At 32.5% G+C, this 19,293-nt stretch overlaps 1 protein-coding gene across 3 annotated transcripts in view; it reads right to left on the bottom strand.

The window, feature by feature from the left end:
* LOC143429904 (peroxidase) overlaps nucleotides 1-16,648 on the bottom strand; it is a 46,600-nt gene extending 29,952 nt beyond the window's left edge. For 2 of the 3 annotated variants that reach the window (XM_076905749.1, XM_076905750.1), the window contains exon 1: nucleotides 7,184-7,413. In XM_076905749.1, the coding sequence (XP_076761864.1) occupies nucleotides 7,184-7,277 (94 nt within the window). In that variant the 5' untranslated portion in view covers nucleotides 7,278-7,413. Of the gene's footprint in view, nucleotides 1-7,183; nucleotides 7,414-16,496 lie in introns of those variants that run through there. The other variant, XM_076905751.1, reaches the window with a different exon arrangement.
* Nucleotides 16,649-19,293: the final 2,645 nt, after the last annotated feature.

The following is a 19,293-nucleotide window of genomic DNA, read 5'->3' as shown; positions in this document are numbered from 1 at the left end:
TTCAATACAAATAACACGTTCGATCGTACGATATATAAAATGGCGACTTAATACATTCAGCAAGCCTATAAATATGTATTTCATTATTCCTGCGGTGTATGACTCTCTTCATGAAGCAAACTATGTTAACTTCAAGTGCTAATACTAAACGTCGAACCATGTTTTCGTTCTATGGAAATAAGGCTTACTCTATACTGCGTAGATGCACATGTACACAGAAGTCTAATGGAACGTAGTAGAAATACTTGCAGCAACGATTATACAATCGAAAAATATATTACTTAACTGAATGAAAACACTCGTTGAATAATATGATACATGATGTATAGAATAAAAATTCCATAACATGTACTAAATGTGTACGTGTATTCTAACAATTTTAAAAGTTGCTTATGATGTAAAAAATCTTATTACTTCACTTTAATGAAATTGATTTGCAACAAAAAAGTGAAGAGTTCCATTAGAACATTAAATTTTTTACGAAAGGACGCAGTAATTGCACAAGAATGGTATCACAACTATTCATGTCGCGTTGGACTGCAATCATGCAATTGCTTCAAGGAAGAATGTATAGCACTCAACGATCTTTTCATTAAATGTAATGAAGATCTCCTCAGATTGTCTGAGATGTTTATACCCAATTCACCAAATTTTTATTACTCGCAATCGCCATTGTGCTGCGTTATAACTACGTAAGAAATTTTCTAGCCACAATTGTATCGTATATTAGATTAAGAAAATGGAGTTTCGATTAAAATTATTCTCTAAAAATGATATTCTTTCCTCTATCGTTTCATTTTGTCTTTCAAAGTTTAATCGTTCATACGAATTATTATACATAATTATTCCAAATATTTATTGTTGTTAATGTTAATAAATCGTAACACTAGATCGCTAAATTATTAAATTTTCTAATTTAGATGACGCAATTGTTATATGGATACCGTATTATTTAACGCATTTCAAATTAACAGACGTAGTAGATTGGCTAAAATGTTACAAATATAAGCCTTGAAACATATTTGTGAGCCACCTCGCTATCGAGGTTCTAGTAATGTAGGAAAATTTGTATGACTGTACACAGAATGATTTGCCTATTTAAAAATTACTACTCAATTAGTTATTCCATGAAAAAGTATTCGAAGCAAAAAATACACGATTTCAAGCGGAATATTAGGTTAGCATTTTTTACTTTGCTTAAACGTAACGTTTCGAAGGCCAGCTTGACGATTTCATGTAGATTATTCTACACCTCTTTGCAAGTATTTAAAAAGCATTAAAAACAGATCGAAATACCAAAATCTAAAGTACGCATTCAGATATTTAATTATCTGAATCATCTTGCATTCATCATTAATGGAGTATTAAATAGAATAATAAAATAATTAATGGAATATTCCTTTTCATAAACTAATTTATGATTATTATAGAGAAGAGCACATGCTTTAAGAATATTAATAAATTGTTTAATACAGACATTAATATTTTATTAATGAAGTATTCCAATAGTAATAAATTTCAGGAAATAATTCATGAAAGAAGATACTGGTCACATGATATCTATTTGGAGGGCAGAGTTCCAGTGACGTAGAAATAAATTATTAAAAAATTCGGCTGGGCATACGCACAACATGAAAAAAAGAAATGCAAATGTTATAAGACAAGATAAAATATGATCATGAATTATGTACTGTTTTTTGCCATTTGAACTCAATGCGCATACTGCGTACCGTTGATTCATTCACTTACATATGCGCATCGAGCACGTCGAAAGAAAACAAACCGCGGCCTCTTATATTATACCGATATCCGTAAATAAGGTACCCTCATCCTAATGAAATACAAACTTTCGCGTGTGTCGTATAAGTGATCTCTCCAGCATATTCCGTAATGATGGTTTGCATAAAAAAGAAGACAATGACCATTTATGCGCAATGGCTAAAAAGAGAATAACCTTAATTCTTGGAATAGTAATAAAATACTGAAATAATATGATGTATGATAAGAGAAGACATAAAATGTACCAAGTCCCATCGAAATTGAAAAAACAAAATTGGTCACGATTTGATAAAATCGTCTACCATTAAGAAGAAACAGTTAATTATTTGTTAAATGTTTACCAAAATTTGTCTAATGATTTCGATATTCGTATAGTATCATTAACTATAGTTATTATTACTATTTATTTAGACAAGATTAATTAAAATTGATTAGGAATTAAATTTATCAACTTAAAAAAGAGACTTCGTTAGATTTGATTTCTTTATCAATTTTGAATATTTTCATACAGAATCTTTCAATTAGTACCTAAAATTTGAATTAAAGACTATAGTTTTCAATTCAAATATGGAACACTTTGTGAAGAAAATGTTGCGAAGTATTGTATTCAAATTCATTGATCACTGCTAATATGAATTGAATATAAGGGATTTTTGTAATATAAATTTGATTTCTGTATTTTAATTTTAATGAAATTTTGTAGTTGTTAAACATTTTTCAGTGTGTAAAAATGCCTCAATGAAGTTAATTCGTTTCTAAAAGCGACTAATATAATTAGTAAAGCATTTTTTACGACAGCGATTCTTAATTTAAGGTCCGTGGTTCTTAAGAGACCGCAACGCCCTCTCAAAAAATTCAGAAGGATATTTGCGCGCACCACTGTAATTTTCAAATAGACGATATGTACGAAAAGAGACAAAATCTTGCATAAAACATTAAGTTACCACAATGTCATACAAAGTGCAGAAGAGATCCATCAGTGCAAAAATAATGCAAAGAAAAATGACTGCGGTATAAAAAGACTTAAAATAAATCAAAACGTAAAAACTACTATTTTGCGCTATATTTCAATTTATCCTGAAGTGTTGTAACTACAATATTGATAATGATTGAGTATTTTAAAAGCTTCTACCCTAATTTAGATAACATTACTGATATCGACAGTCAATATTATTATTCCTCCTCATTCAATATATTTTCTCTTCAATGAAGAGAGCTAAGATTAACGGATATAAATTAATATCTAATTTACATTTGTATTTGTTATTCTGCCGCGAATTAAAAAGAATATTACAAAAGTAAAATGTCTATATTATATCGCTTTTAAGGATGGAAGCAATGGAGAAATCGATACGTGTAAAATATGTATAGAAAGTATAAAAGAACATACGCGCACACGCAGAGTACAACACGAATCCTCATTTCACAAATCATGATCAATATGTTATAAGTATTTTCATCAAAATAATAATTTTTAAAATAGTAATTAATTGAAAAATCTTCAACTTATGAAGCAAATTTTAGATAAATGTATGCATGTAAATATTAAACGGTATTATAGAATCCACCAGTTACTCAATTATGCTCTATACAGTTAGATGAAATTCTTCAAACATTTCTAATGTGCCACTTGCTCGTATAATTAAACAATATGAAATCAATTTTAAATGTATGACATGAAGAAATATCTCTAAATGTACTAAAAATTACGTCGGCCCTTTAATTCTACGCCACGCGTGTACTGCTTTATAGACCACTTAAGTGGTTGAAACTGAACACTCATTTAGTAGAGCATAAAATATTTAAAGTAAGGAATTCATCCGTCTTGCCTTTGACTAACTAGATCATCTTCTGTTCTCAGCGACTATATCTATACCGGTCTCATACCGTAAACCATTTGCGCCTGACTAAACTCCATTCTTAGCCAACGCACCATTAACGTTTGCTCATAAGTTACAACACATACATTTATCAAAAATTCTGTTTAAAGATTCGTTTGCTGTTACGCTGACACCTAAAGAACCGAGAAAATTCTACATACAGTGCTGGACAAAAGTATTGGCACAGCATGATTGTTATGATAAAAATGCTTATAACTATGAAACAAATTGTTAAAAAGGAAAAATTTGTTTACACGTTTATTTATTTATTATTCTAGATTATTATTTAACAGAAACAGTAATATAAATAAAGTGATATGCGAAATAATAACAAAAACATACAGTGCTGGACAAAAGTATTGGCACAGCATGATTGTTATGATAAAAATGCTTATAACTATGAAACAAATTGTTAAAAAGGAAAAATTTGTTTACACGTTTATTTATTTATTATTCTAGATTATTATTTAACAGAAACAGTAATATAAATAAAGTGATATGCGAAATAATAACAAAAACATATTTATTGAGCGTTTTAAGCATGGACAAAAGTATTGGCACAAATGATTGAAAGTACTTAGAAATTAAAAATTAATATTTGGTTGGCCCTCCATTCCTCATGATAACTTCCTTCAATCGTTTTGGCATTGAAGTTACCAATTTTTTTGTAAAATCCGGCTCTATATTGTTCCATTCTTGTAAAATAATAGCTTTTAATTGGTTTTTGTTTGTTATATTATATTTTCTAATTTTTTTTTCTAATTCATTCCAAACATGTTCGATGGGATTCATGTCTGGACTCTGGGGTGGGGTATTTAATGTATGTGCGGTATTGTAAACGATCCATTGTCGTACAATATAGGCAGTATGTTTTGGATCATGGTCTTGTTGAAAATAAAAATCACGCGGGAGATTTAATTTATTAGCACTTTTAAATAAATTTTCCTTTAATATATTTAAATATACATATTTGTCCATAATCTCATCTATGAATACTAATTCGCCAACCCCAGACGCTGCAATGGAACCCCATACCATGACTCCACCTCCTCCATGTTTCACAGTGGCTTGTAAATGTTGTGGATCCATTTCCGTATTTGGCTTTCTCCAAACTAATACTCTGCCATCTGATTTAAATATATTAAATTTAGTTTCATCTGAAAATAATACGTTATTCCAGAATGTGGGATCCTTTTTTATAAATTCTTTTGCAAATTCTTTTCTCATCTTCCGATTCTTCTTGGATATGTATGGTTTCCTTCTTGCGACACACGCAGAATATCCCGCATCTTTTAACACTCTCCGTATAGTTTTCGAACTTACTTCTTTTTTATTTTCTTCATTTAACTTTGCTCTAAGTTGTGATGAGTTTAATTTACAATTTATTTTCACTTCCTTTACAATTTTCCGTTTTTCTCTAACTGTTAACTTTGAGGGACGTCCACTTCGATTCCTACTTTTGAAATCTGATTGATTCTCAAATCGTTTTACGACACTTCTAATAGTGAATCGACTTCTATTAACACTTTTTGCTATTTCACTATAAGATTTTCGCATTTTGTGCAAATTTAATATTATTTTTCTCTCTTCACTTGTAGTTTCTTTCCCTCTTCTTGACATTGTTGCTTGTTATATTTCCTATGTTGCTAATCGACTGAACTTAAGGATGACTGTTAGAAAAAATGACTATCAGGGAATCCCCTACCTATACCATCAAGTGACAATCGGATTTTTTTCGGAGAGATACAACTACACTAAATTTTGTATAATGTGCCAATACTTTTGTCCATGCTTAAAACGCTCAATAAATATGTTTTTGTTATTATTTCGCATATCACTTTATTTATATTACTGTTTCTGTTAAATAATAATCTAGAATAATAAATAAATAAACGTGTAAACAAATTTTTCCTTTTTAACAATTTGTTTCATAGTTATAAGCATTTTTATCATAACAATCATGCTGTGCCAATACTTTTGTCCAGCACTGTATTTATTGAGCGTTTTAAGCATGGACAAAAGTATTGGCACATTATACAAAATTTAGTGTAGTTGTATCTCTCCGAAAAAAATCCGATTGTCACTTGATGGTATAGGTAGGGGATTCCCTGATAGTCATTTTTTCTAACAGTCATCCTTAAGTTCAGTCGATTAGCAACATAGGAAATATAACAAGCAACAATGTCAAGAAGAGGGAAAGAAACTACAAGTGAAGAGAGAAAAATAATATTAAATTTGCACAAAATGCGAAAATCTTATAGTGAAATAGCAAAAAGTGTTAATAGAAGTCGATTCACTATTAGAAGTGTCGTAAAACGATTTGAGAATCAATCAGATTTCAAAAGTAGGAATCGAAGTGGACGTCCCTCAAAGTTAACAGTTAGAGAAAAACGGAAAATTGTAAAGGAAGTGAAAATAAATTGTAAATTAAACTCATCACAACTTAGAGCAAAGTTAAATGAAGAAAATAAAAAAGAAGTAAGTTCGAAAACTATACGGAGAGTGTTAAAAGATGCGGGATATTCTGCGTGTGTCGCAAGAAGGAAACCATACATATCCAAGAAGAATCGGAAGATGAGAAAAGAATTTGCAAAAGAATTTATAAAAAAGGATCCCACATTCTGGAATAACGTATTATTTTCAGATGAAACTAAATTTAATATATTTAAATCAGATGGCAGAGTATTAGTTTGGAGAAAGCCAAATACGGAAATGGATCCACAACATTTACAAGCCACTGTGAAACATGGAGGAGGTGGAGTCATGGTATGGGGTTCCATTGCAGCGTCTGGGGTTGGCGAATTAGTATTCATAGATGAGATTATGGACAAATATGTATATTTAAATATATTAAAGGAAAATTTATTTAAAAGTGCTAATAAATTAAATCTCCCGCGTGATTTTTATTTTCAACAAGACCATGATCCAAAACATACTGCCTATATTGTACGACAATGGATCGTTTACAATACCGCACATACATTAAATACCCCACCCCAGAGTCCAGACATGAATCCCATCGAACATGTTTGGAATGAATTAGAAAAAAAAATTAGAAAATATAATATAACAAACAAAAACCAATTAAAAGCTATTATTTTACAAGAATGGAACAATATAGAGCCGGATTTTACAAAAAAATTGGTAACTTCAATGCCAAAACGATTGAAGGAAGTTATCATGAGGAATGGAGGGCCAACCAAATATTAATTTTTAATTTCTAAGTACTTTCAATCATTTGTGCCAATACTTTTGTCCATGCTTAAAACGCTCAATAAATATGTTTTTGTTATTATTTCGCATATCACTTTATTTATATTACTGTTTCTGTTAAATAATAATCTAGAATAATAAATAAATAAACGTGTAAACAAATTTTTCCTTTTTAACAATTTGTTTCATAGTTATAAGCATTTTTATCATAACAATCATGCTGTGCCAATACTTTTGTCCAGCACTGTATACCAATGGAATATATAAAAGCCATCCGCGATATCACTGAAAAATTTGGGTATCAACATTACCGGACACGTGACCCATAGGCTTCTCCAATCCATGCATCGTGTAGGCCCAGCGATTATTGTCGGCGGGTGCAACCAGAAACATCCTCCTCAACATGCAAGAAACGAAACAGCTGCGTCCACGGTGGAAACAGTATTCCCCTGTTTACCGACGCGTTCGACGCGAATCTTTCCCTATTCCAACGCGGCTCGAGTTCCGTTGGCAACACGATCGGCGACGAGTGTCTTCCCTTTGAATTTTAAACCGAGCGACGCTTGACAAAATTGGGACGATTTCGGTCGTGTCCTCGCGACTCGCAACGCAGGCGATTCGGTTCGAAAGCTACTCCGCGCAGGTACAATCACCTCCCGCAAACTATCACCGAGAAAGGTATTCGTGGATGCGCTAAGCTCGCGAAAATTCGAGTGCCAAAGCCGAACCGAAGAGCGTGTGCAAGGTAGCGAAGACGACTGAATGCGAACACCGCGCTACGGACTGCTGAACTCTCTCTGACGTCTCTCTCTTTTCTGTGTAACCCCCCCTCTTTTGCGCTCGTTCACTCGCTTGAATTCACACACTCTCACAGTTGTCTACCTCTGTCTTTCACACACGACGCGTGCACCCTCCTGCTCGTTTAAGGGTTCTGGACTATCTGGAGCTATTTTCATCGCTTCTTGGTGCATATGTGTGTGTGTGTGTATATATATATGAATATATTCAGTTGTTTTGCTGGAATATTCTATGCATATTCCGTGTACATACATTTTTAAGGTTTCTCTGTTCCTTGTTTTACTTTTCACGTAACGTCGTATACCCTCATGCCCAGATTATACTATTTCTGTTTCGTTCGCTCTAACAAGCAGCTGTCCTCTTCCTGTTTGCTCGTTCAAATCCATGCATGGCATGCGCATTAAGCTGCGCGCGCAGGTACCAGCAGAATGCACGATTCAAATCCATCTTTAAGTTCGCTGGATCTCTTTCTACAGAGCAATGATACAGATTATTAAGACCAAATGAATTTGATCGGTCTAACGTTATTTATTTTCAACAACGTTATATCATTGAGTACATCGTAACAGTGTGTACACAGTTTTACAACGCGATCGTGCTATCCTCCTCTGCCTTCATTCTGTGACCACGCATTCAAGCTGCCTCACTCACATTCTCAAGTCTCTCACACTATTCTCATAGTCTGTTACATCCTCCTCTTCTTTTCTATATAGTTGCTCCATTTCTCTCCACCTTATAAAACCAACGTTCATACGGTAATCTCTTCTACACATGCAAGTGCTCCCTTCCCATTTTCTTACACATACACTATCCCTTTGCCCCTCATTCATTCGCGTAACCCTATCTCTCTCCAGCAAACGAATCACGAGACACCACCACTTCCCTTGCACCTACACGCGCCTCCATCTACCTACGCATTACATATTCCCGTTCTCGTTTAACCATGGCCATCCAGGTGACTCCGTTTCTCTCTCGCCCATTCTATCTTAAGCCACGGCAAAAATTCCCCGTCCTCGTTTCGCTAGCGCCAGCGATTCTTTAGATTTTACGCCTTTGCACGCTCGCTCGCTCGCTCGTTCGCCAGGTCTCCGCTATCTGGAGTGGGGGTCACTTTATTCCGTCTGGTGGGGGTAAAAAAAACTTCTATCACTCGGTGAGCACGTGCTCGTCCCGACTCGTCCCTCGCCCCTTGGTTCCCGTTGCACGGCCGCTTCGTGAGCATGTTTTCCAGGTTATCGCCGGCCGATTCTCTGGCGCATGATTCTCTGTTTACCAAATGGCGATGATATAGGAAACGTGTATTCCATATGACACGATCCACGTAGCAGGTTAGCAATTTCGAGAATGCTTTCGTGTGCGATTAGCGGATCACAGGGATCTATGTCACGGATGCTTCGATAATCGATATCTCATTTGGCAATCGTGGCTTAATTTCGCAATAGCGTTAACGCGGTATCGAGTTCGAGTTTATTGTCAGTTTATAGATGAATTATTTGAGAATTTTTGATGCTGTTTTAAAGGTATCATTGTTAGTTAGGATTTTAGATAATTGTAGTTTTATGATGGGCAAAATGTAATACATCAGAATTGATAAGTGTAATTTATGTTAAAGATAGTTTGATACGTTTAAAGAAGTTGAAAGATTCTAACTTAGTATCTCATGCTATAAGTATTTTAGTTATCGTTTGATTTACAAAGGGATATTTAATTGTACTTTAGATTTTTCGCGTATTCACAAAAATGATTCATAAGGTTTAATCAAACATTTGTTATCAGATAAATTAATACATCAGATTAAAGATGTATCGTAACTGCGTGTATTTCCAGAATTTTCAATAGAAAGCATTTCTAATCTTCTCTAAAAATCAAATAAGTATCCTTATACTTTACTAATTATAATATTAAAAATTCATTAAATGAAATTAAAAGATATACCACTTTTAATATGTCATACATGGTAAATAACATTTATAATTATACAATTGTTAATTAATATCCATAAGTTTCTAAAATTAAGTATATTCAAGCTATAAATTTGTTCACGAATTTATTTATCAATCAATATATAATTCCGTTACTAAAAATTTAAGACAATTACATATTTAAATGTATCATATCATTTTTATATTTAACATTCATCATGGAAAATATGATAAAATACTAACAGAATTTTAATCATTTAAACGCATACAGTACTAATACTTTATCTACATAATTTTGAATCAATTGCCCCTCTTATCAGATAAAAGTGACTGATATATTGCAAAAAATTCTTGTAATAATCGATTATCTGAGGTCCAACTAATCAAAATAAATAATGAAAGCTAATCTTTCGTATGTTCGTATTTACATTTGAACACGTAATTATTCTGTAAAAATTTGATTGTAAAAGAGGTGTTAATAATACCATTGAAATGAAAAATGTTGGCAGCCATGTTTATGTACTTCTTGTTTTACAAAGAGTAAAACATAACTTCACAACCACTTCAACTGCTTCTTTCGGTTATATGCATCTAATACACATGGTACTATGTTATTTACTCCAATTTGATTGATTTAGACTCGTTATCCTTAATATATACGACTGTATTTAAAAATAATTCAATCACAGATATGATTATTATTGTTAACGTCCATGATGCCAATTTTTGTTGATGAAATGACATAATCTATGTACTATTACCCTTGAGAATAATACGAAGATAAAGATTTTCATAATTATTGTTATGTAAAACTATTGCAATGCACATATATGCATTTAAATTGTTGTTTTTTTATTGGAAAACAGATGTAGATAATTGCTTCGCGAAAGTAACGTACACTTGCAATTCGTGGCTATCATTGTTAATATTTAAAATTTTGTGAATTGTTTGAAACAATAAGACTTTTATTTATACTTGTAGTTCACGTGACCAGTTAATTAATATTAACTTGGTTCAATTGTTCTACTTGTTATCATTATATAATACATTGTAAAGAATATTAACGCAAATGTTTACGGTTTGTGATAACTAAAAAGCCATTTATCGTGACAATTTTAAAAGTGTATCCTTGTTCTAATTTTCTTTTATTATTTTTAACTTTTATTTGAAAAAAGCATTTCCATCTCAAGGAAAGTAAACTCGAAAATCTGCAGATACAAGGGATAACAAAAGAATAAATTTGGGCTACAAAAGGACGCCGAAGGCTGTCGATTTTTCTACCTGGGCTAGAAAGGGAAGGATTTCTTACTATTTTTCTATGTGTATTCCCTACCCTACAGCTGTAACTGTACGTGTGTAACAAATTTACGATACTATCCAAAGCATCCCAGTACTTTTCCACTGCTTTCACTCTGGCATTTCTGTCCTGCGCAGTACGGACATTTACACAAGTGAATGAAATGGAGAGGAGAGAAATGCGCATACTCGCTGCTAAATCGATCTGTTATATGAATAATTTTGGTTGGCTGGGCACAATCAATCAATGCACACAGATTTGCATCTGATTTCACCGTTTAATGCAATTTCTTGTAATGAATTACAATTTTCAATTGCATTACGTTTTTCATTTATCAAATTCTAATAACAGACAACATCCTACTTTATTATAATTATTGTTGCGATTATTATACGCATATCGTGGAAATGAAAATCAATTTCGTAACATTTTTATTTGTTTTAAAAAATCTCTAAAATCCAAAATTTTGTCTCCGGATATTTAACAGTTTTTAAGATATTAACAAAAACCTTTTAGTACCATATGTCAAAAGCTCATAAACGTTACTAATTAACCGTCTTAGCTGGTAATAATAATGGCCAGTTTAGTATCTATAGGATGTTCCACATGAAATCGATTATATTTGATTATTTATTCAAGCACAAATTGCATGCTCAAGACTTAGAACAATTAATAATTTAAACACTCTAGAGATACTAAGCGTTAGCCATTTTACCCTCGTTAGCAGCCAACGTCGACTATTCTGGAGAAAACTGTTTTATTAGTTACCAAAAGATTTTCATTAATATCTAGGAAAATATAAAAAATTGAAAACTATAAAATTTAGAAATAGTACTCCACATCTCCCTTCCTTCATCCCACCCAAATTTAAGGTTATTTGACGAGTCTTACTTCAAAGTGAACCCTAATATTTTATTAATTCTATTCTAATAGAAGATATAAACCAACAATTAGTCGGATAGTACTTTTCTAATCGAACTTTTAAATGAAAAAAGGCTGTTGAATTTTATCGTATGTTTTATACAACTTGGCTTCTTGTTATGGAATAAGAAGTCTTTATTATATAATTGCTACCGCCTTTCGCGGTAAGAAAGGTACGCGGAAGTATTTCTTAGTATTTTCAAAAATGTTTCGCTTACATAGTTCTTGTAACATCCAGTAGTATTGATTATCTAACGACTGTTATAGCTACTGTAACATTTAAACATTTTCAACACAAAAAATGGCTGCTATATGAATTTGAACAATACTGGAGTCTCTAAAAATCTTTTCAAATATTTCTGAAATAGGCGAATATACTATTCTTAATAATTGCAAATTAAAAAATTGTATTGATTGTTCAGAGAATTTTCAGCCAGGAATAATTTATGTAAAAATGAATCAAAGTGTATAAAAAAATAAATCATGTGGAAAATAACCTGCAAAATGTACTTGAAAAAAGAAATTGCAAATAAGAAAATTTGTGACTTCAACAAGTAAAGACTTTCAATGGTAGAGAAATCTATGACAATATTTGAAGAGAAATGCAGTAAATAAAGATGGAAAAAGAAAATTCCTAGATTTTTCAGTAAATAATTGACGAATAACTATTTTTATAGTAAAGAAGCTTGAGTTTGCAAAGATTTACGACTTCCAATTTCTCAAGACTATAAAAATATATCGTTATTCTGATATCGTATCGGACTACCATTTTTGACGATTTTATTCAATGAAGTTTAACCGACTCTCCTTGAAAACGTGAATATGTATTCCTTGGACCACTTTGAAGGCTTCGTAAAAGGAGGAGCGAATCCTTGAGCAAACTACAACTGCATCTGCACTAATATACATGAATTCGAGCTTACATCGACGAGTTCCTGAAGTATACATCAACGTTTATTTCGAACTTGCACTATTCTTGGAACAATGATGCATCGTCTGAATAAAAAATGTTTATTTGTCTAGTTAAGTCCACTTAACAATAAGAATACAGAAAAGATATGGTAATAACTAAAATTGTAATATACTAACAATTATAACCTAATATGGTAGTGTACGTAAATAAAAATTTCTCAAATTTTTGTTGCCAAACATACTGGAAATATTTTATATATTTTTATGAAAAATTGCAGCTAACTTATATTTAATTAAATTTGGTTATTATATTTAATAGTTTTAAATAGAAATATATGCCTGTGCAATAAATAATTTTATTCTACAGAAGTACCCTTCTTTTTTATTAAAAAAAGGGTTCTTTTATTTGCAAGATTCTGTTACGTTACATCTCTTATTCGAATGTTACATAATCATTGTATTATTAGTTTATAGCTTCGCGTGTATTTGTTAATTCATTATACCAATTTACAGGTACCCTGTAGCCTCCTTTTGCCTTCGATGTCTCATTAAAACAAGGTTAAATAAAAAGTTGAAGACAGTAAGAGAAACAGATTTACCATAGAGAAAGAACGTATCGCAGTTTATCTTAACGACTAAAGTTTGTGTCCTGTAAAATTCACGAATTAAATTTCATACTGAACACGTATCGTTTTTTCAATTGTTATCAATGATTGTTACGTCCAGAAACCGCCATTTGACTTTAATTTTTTAATATCACAATGCTAACAGTACGTAAGAGTCTTTTGACTAACAACTCGCACATAGGACTTATTATCACTACAAAGATGGATGTGTTCTATCTTTTCTACAGTTTTGACGTCAGAACATTTTTATTCGGCACTCGACGTTTAATTATCGATCTCGTATTCGGAGCAACTGCAGTTGCAGCTGGTTACGACAGAGTCTGCTGTCGTTTCTTATGCTAACGATGCTATTTACTGGTGATAACAATTATTACGTCAAATATTACTTTAAAATAACAAAGATCAATAGACCAAATGTCACTGATAATATCACCTTTCTCAGTACTTATAACGGGAATTGTAATCAGCGCCTTTTTAAATATAAAAATGTAAAGAAAAAATCGTTATAGATATTGTATTTCGTCGTGTCATTACAAAAAATAGAAAAGTATATGCACGTCATTTTGATAATGACAGAGTGTTCAACTTTATCAAAATGCATCAGACTCTGCATTCGCAGTGTAGAGATATATTTTAAGTTAATAGGGTAGTTAAGAGATTGCAGAAAAATTGCAGAATCCATTATTTTGTCTCGCAGTTTGCTAGCCCTTTTTTACATGATATTAATCTTTATTTTTTTTTAGACAATACCATTCTAGGAATCAGGATTGGTTGGTAAAAGGGTTAATCGACGCCCTTAGGAACATCGCCTTAAAAATTTAAAGAATAAAGAAGGAAATTAAAAGTAAGGGCAGTATTAATAATCTATTCACTGCTAGCATAAAATATTCTGATTAGTTTGATATTGCTATCTCTATTTAAAATTTCTCTCGCTGCTATATTTATGTCTGTGAGAGACATAAAACACAGAAACAAATAAAATTAACATTAATCCTTTACAATCGTCGCCTTTCTCAGCGTTAGCTACCAGCAATAGAAAATTTCCATTCCAACAGAAAACTTGAGACAAGCATGCATCTCAAGCATGCAATCAAGCAAACCATCGTAACTATTAATCAACTCTGATGTCTCGTCAGAGGTGGCATCCGAGTGATGTGCTAGACTTGCGATATTCCCTTAGAGAGGACACGCGAATGCCAAGTGCAAGGTTGAAGCGCACAGAACGGCTTCTCTGTTACTGATTCGACTGTTAGAGAAAATTGAGAGTCTCTATCGGTCTGCTTTCATGTGAAAGGTATATTTGACCTCAGACGCATTCTAAGTTCTTAAGTTTACATATAATAATTGCAAGCAAGCGAAAATCAATCCACTTGCGTCTTTGAGGTCGAAATGGTCACCATCATGTAGTGAATGGAGGGGGGGGGGGGGGGGGGGAGGGGAGAGTGCGATACCAGAGAGTTTTGTATGGTTTAGTACGTCAATAGTTTTTGAATCAAAGCATTAGAAATGCGAAGCTTTAAAAATTCTATAACAGCTTTTAAGACGTTAGACCCTCAAAAGTAATTACTTATAAGCGTTTGGATCATAAACTTAGTTTTACTTGGAACGAATGATCCATTGAAATTTCAATGTGAATTAAGAACACTTTTGTGCTCGAAAAATTTAATATTTTCCATTTATTTTCGTTTTCCTGCATACTATAAATACTTCGCCACTGAGACTTGATAATAACTATGTAATACTTAAGATGGCTGTGAAAAGGCATTTAATCTTTCACAAAAGTTTTTGCAAGCATTCCGACTACAGATAAATTTATTTCAGTTGATTCAATTATTTTAAGTGATCAGTTACTTTTTAAACAATTTATATTTACGCACTCGAACTTAGGAAAAAATAGTTTGAAGTTCATTGTATAGTAGTTACCGGATTTATGATTTTTTATACGTTTCTTACATAGCATATAGATGGAGAAAGGAAATTATAAAATAGTTTAAAGATCAACCACACCAAAAGAGAAAGGGCAAACTTCAACCAGAATGTTATCTCACCCTTGTAACAATTTCGCGTTTGTAATAAAGTTACCCAACATTGCAATCATTCTCTATTATCAAAATTGAATAAAGTAGCATTTTTCAGGCGCTGAAAATCATTATTTCGATCACGATGATTTTTCACAATGATTTGTGAATTATCTAACCACTTTCGACTGATGAAAAACATAATTATTCTTTGGTCTCATCATACATACACACGCATATATATGTATGTATGATGAGTCCAAAGAGTAATTATGTTCTTCGTCAGTCGAAAGTGATTACGATAATTTGCGAATCATTGTAAAAAATTATATATATAATATTATTGACATAAGAAAAGAGAATTAATATATATTTTGCTTTTTAAATAAAATATTGACATGTAATAATAATTTTACTCTTTAAATAAAATTATGCTGAAATAAAATAAGGGAAAGAGAATTCAATTGCATTTTTTCACCCTCAGCATTAAATAAACTACATATTTATGTTATACATGCACAGAAATTGTAATTTTCACTCGAATATTTTTATATAAGCTATATTCGAGTATTTCATTCAAAATAATTTAATCAGAATGAACGATACTAAGATCGACATAAACAAATTCACTGAAGATAAAAACAACCGCGATCACAGTTGTGAATGAAACTGCATCACTTCCGTGATCATGATTCTGCGAGCAGTATGATAAATCGCTATTATTTAATAATGTTACTGCACGTCATCCCTAAACGATATATTTATTCATATCAGATACCCGTATTTACTTATCAATTTATCAGTTATTCTAGAAATATCGATTCTAAATGATGAATTAATCAAATGTTATTAAAATAAATTCTATAGAACTTAATTATCCAATATGAACAACTTCATCCTATTAAATTTTATCGTATAACAAATATTAAATTCATGTCTACTGTTATATTTATTACTCTTCTGTGCTGAACAAATTTATTTACTAAAAAAGAATTACTAAAGATGGCGCACGTATGAACCCAACGAGACGTACCACTTTCCACCCCTACTTCTCGCAGCATCACTTCGAATCGTTCGAGTGCTCTGCGACATAACATCTGCAATCTAATAAAATCTGGGCAATTGCTTACCTAAATAGGACTTCTTAAAACGCTCGACGCGCACGTTTTCGTACAGGAAGGTGAACACGTCCGCACCCATTTTTCCGTTTGAAAATCGAATGGTCGGGCTGCTGGAGCCCCCTATGCCAATGGGGATTTAGAAAATTAGCGGACGACGACAGTGCTGGCCCCGGACGGGATCGATAACGCGGTTCTGCTCGCGATTCCAGAAGCCTCGATCACTTTTCGCGTATTTATTGTTAATCGACGACTGATCGATGAAAGAAAAAAGAACGAGCAGTGACTAGTAATTACAATTGGGGAGTAGTCGATTTTTAAAAGCGAATATATATCAAACGCCCGGACACTGAACGTATCTAGTACTTCCTGTACGATCGACCACCCGAATTCGACTCTCCCGGTGAGACATTCTTTGCCTTCCCTTCCAGAACGTTTCCCTGCTGGGCGCATGCGCTTATCCCTATGGATTCTGAATGCCTGTGCTCATGCGTGCCAACAATGAAACAAATCTACGCCCTGGAGGTAACGATGAGCGTTTGGTTCGATTCTTCGTTTCGTATGGTTCATCTTAGTTATGTAAAGTTTCGTACACACTTGCGGTTGAGTTCTGTTAACGATCATAATGTTAACACGTTTGATGATCAGAACGCTCTAATGGATTTTATGAATTTTCATTGACTATTGAAATTTTTTCAGGGGGATTCAACTACCTGTATGTGTTCGATTTAGGAGGCAGAACAAAATGTTTCACTATTTAATATGTTTGCGCATGTTCCATCATAGGTTTTAGAGATTCCTTCAAATGAAAAGAAATATTAATCTTTTTCTAAGTAGGAAGTTGCAGTGTATATTAGGTTTTTACTATAAACATTTGTTAAAGGTTGAAAATATCCAATTTCATTTGAAATTTTAAATAGTTCAAGCTTTCGTATTTGTTTGATACTCTAAAGCAGTTCAAAACTGTCACCAGCTGCAGAGGCAATGATTCACTTCATAAACTCGTTGATCACAATTCAATTTGAATTTAACTTTTAAATACCTCAAGCATATTCTTCTTCATTCGCAAATTAAATTTCAATCGAGTTGCCCAACACGCTGAAGTATTTTTAATTTCTAAAGTGCCTTTCAGATTTCAATTTAACATAATTAAATAAAATGTTAAATAGTTTAGTGATTTTTTTCAGTAAGCTCATTGTATCTATAATGCCTTCTGCGTCTAGTAAGTTCTTGAAAACATCCGCTTTGGCGCGATAACGACTGCTGATTTTAAAACCATATATCTTTACACGTCGACCATTCGTGATACACAAGCATAAACGTTTCGTGTGCAAACAAAAGACTAATATAATTTATTAAAGAACGAATAGGTATTTACATAATAGTAACCAAATTATTCATGTAATTTAATTTCAACTGTGTTACTATATATTTCCTTAAAATACAGAACAACATGATACACGAACTTTCAAAGTTTGCATCGCTGCATCATTTGCATCGTTATATAAGAGAAGAATGTTACCTGTTTTCCTCAAACAATTAAACATCTATTGTTGGACCAAAGACATTATTTACAAATATTTTAAATAATCGACGCAATTTGAATGATTAAAATCTCTGCTTGCATAAGAAGAACATAATAAGTATCGCTTCATTAGATAGTAGTCTATGGCAGTAGTGCATGATACCCAGCCAAATACATTTTTATTAATAAAATGATGACAGAATTGTGATAAGATCTGCTATATTTAGTTATATTAGTGTAGTGCCTGTAAAAATATAATATATGCCCTGATTATATCAGATATATTGCAATATGCACATATACTCTATGAATCAGATGGCAACTCATACGCAAACGTATGTGCTGATGCATGGGAATGAATAAAAACATATATTTCGTCATAGAATTCTCATGTTGCTGAGGTTTCAGCATTTCATCGATTCAGGTGACACGACGATAGCAGAGGTTAAGACAGACATGGCCAACTGTTTTTGTCTCCGAGCCGAATTGGAAAAAAAAATATTTTCATGGATCAAAGGAAATATTAAAATTGAACATCAAACAGATCATATCGAGTACAGATGAGTATAAAAGTTTTCATTCTTTATAACGGAATCCTTTTTAAAAAATATTAAAGTATCGAGAATGCATTCGTTTGCCTCCGAGCCGAATTGGAAAAAAAAATATTTTCATGGGTCAGAGGAAATATTAAAATTGAACATCAAACAGATCATATCAAGTACAGATGAGTATAAAAGTTTTCATTCTTTATAACGGAATCCTTTCTAAAAAATATAAAAGTATCGAGAATTCATTCGATTAATTACTAGAAGTTAAATACTAATATTGAAAATTTGTTCGCAGGCCACATAGATTCATTACAGGGGTCTGGGTTAAGATGACTCAAAAGTAGTTCGAAAAAAAAACGAACGCAGTGACTCTACCTGTCTCCATCGCACTTGTACTTCGTCATGAAAGTTACGTAGTAAAAACCGAATGGTGGAATGGCAAAAGCCAGCGAGCCGTTGGGGCGACAAGGACGTGGTAAGCTATAGGAAGATCATACGGAATGGATATCCGTCACGCGTGTATCACGTGCCCGCATGACCGGCCGGTATCTTTACCGTTTCTTGCCTTTGCTTGCGGAGATTGGATTTCTTTTATATTCGAATCTAACGTCGTTAAGTCCTGCATGTTCTAATCGATATATCCTGCACTATTTACGAAAAATATCGTTATGTATTAGTAGTTAAACATATATCCTTAACTATGCATAGGTACTAGTAACTTTCTATGGACAACAGT

This window comes from Xylocopa sonorina, chromosome 12 (assembly GCF_050948175.1).
Source record: "Xylocopa sonorina isolate GNS202 chromosome 12, iyXylSono1_principal, whole genome shotgun sequence".
Classification (NCBI taxonomy): domain Eukaryota; kingdom Metazoa; phylum Arthropoda; class Insecta; order Hymenoptera; family Apidae; genus Xylocopa; species Xylocopa sonorina.
The sequence above is the reverse complement of the archived record's forward strand: the minus strand, read 5'-3'. Positions and strand labels throughout refer to the sequence as shown.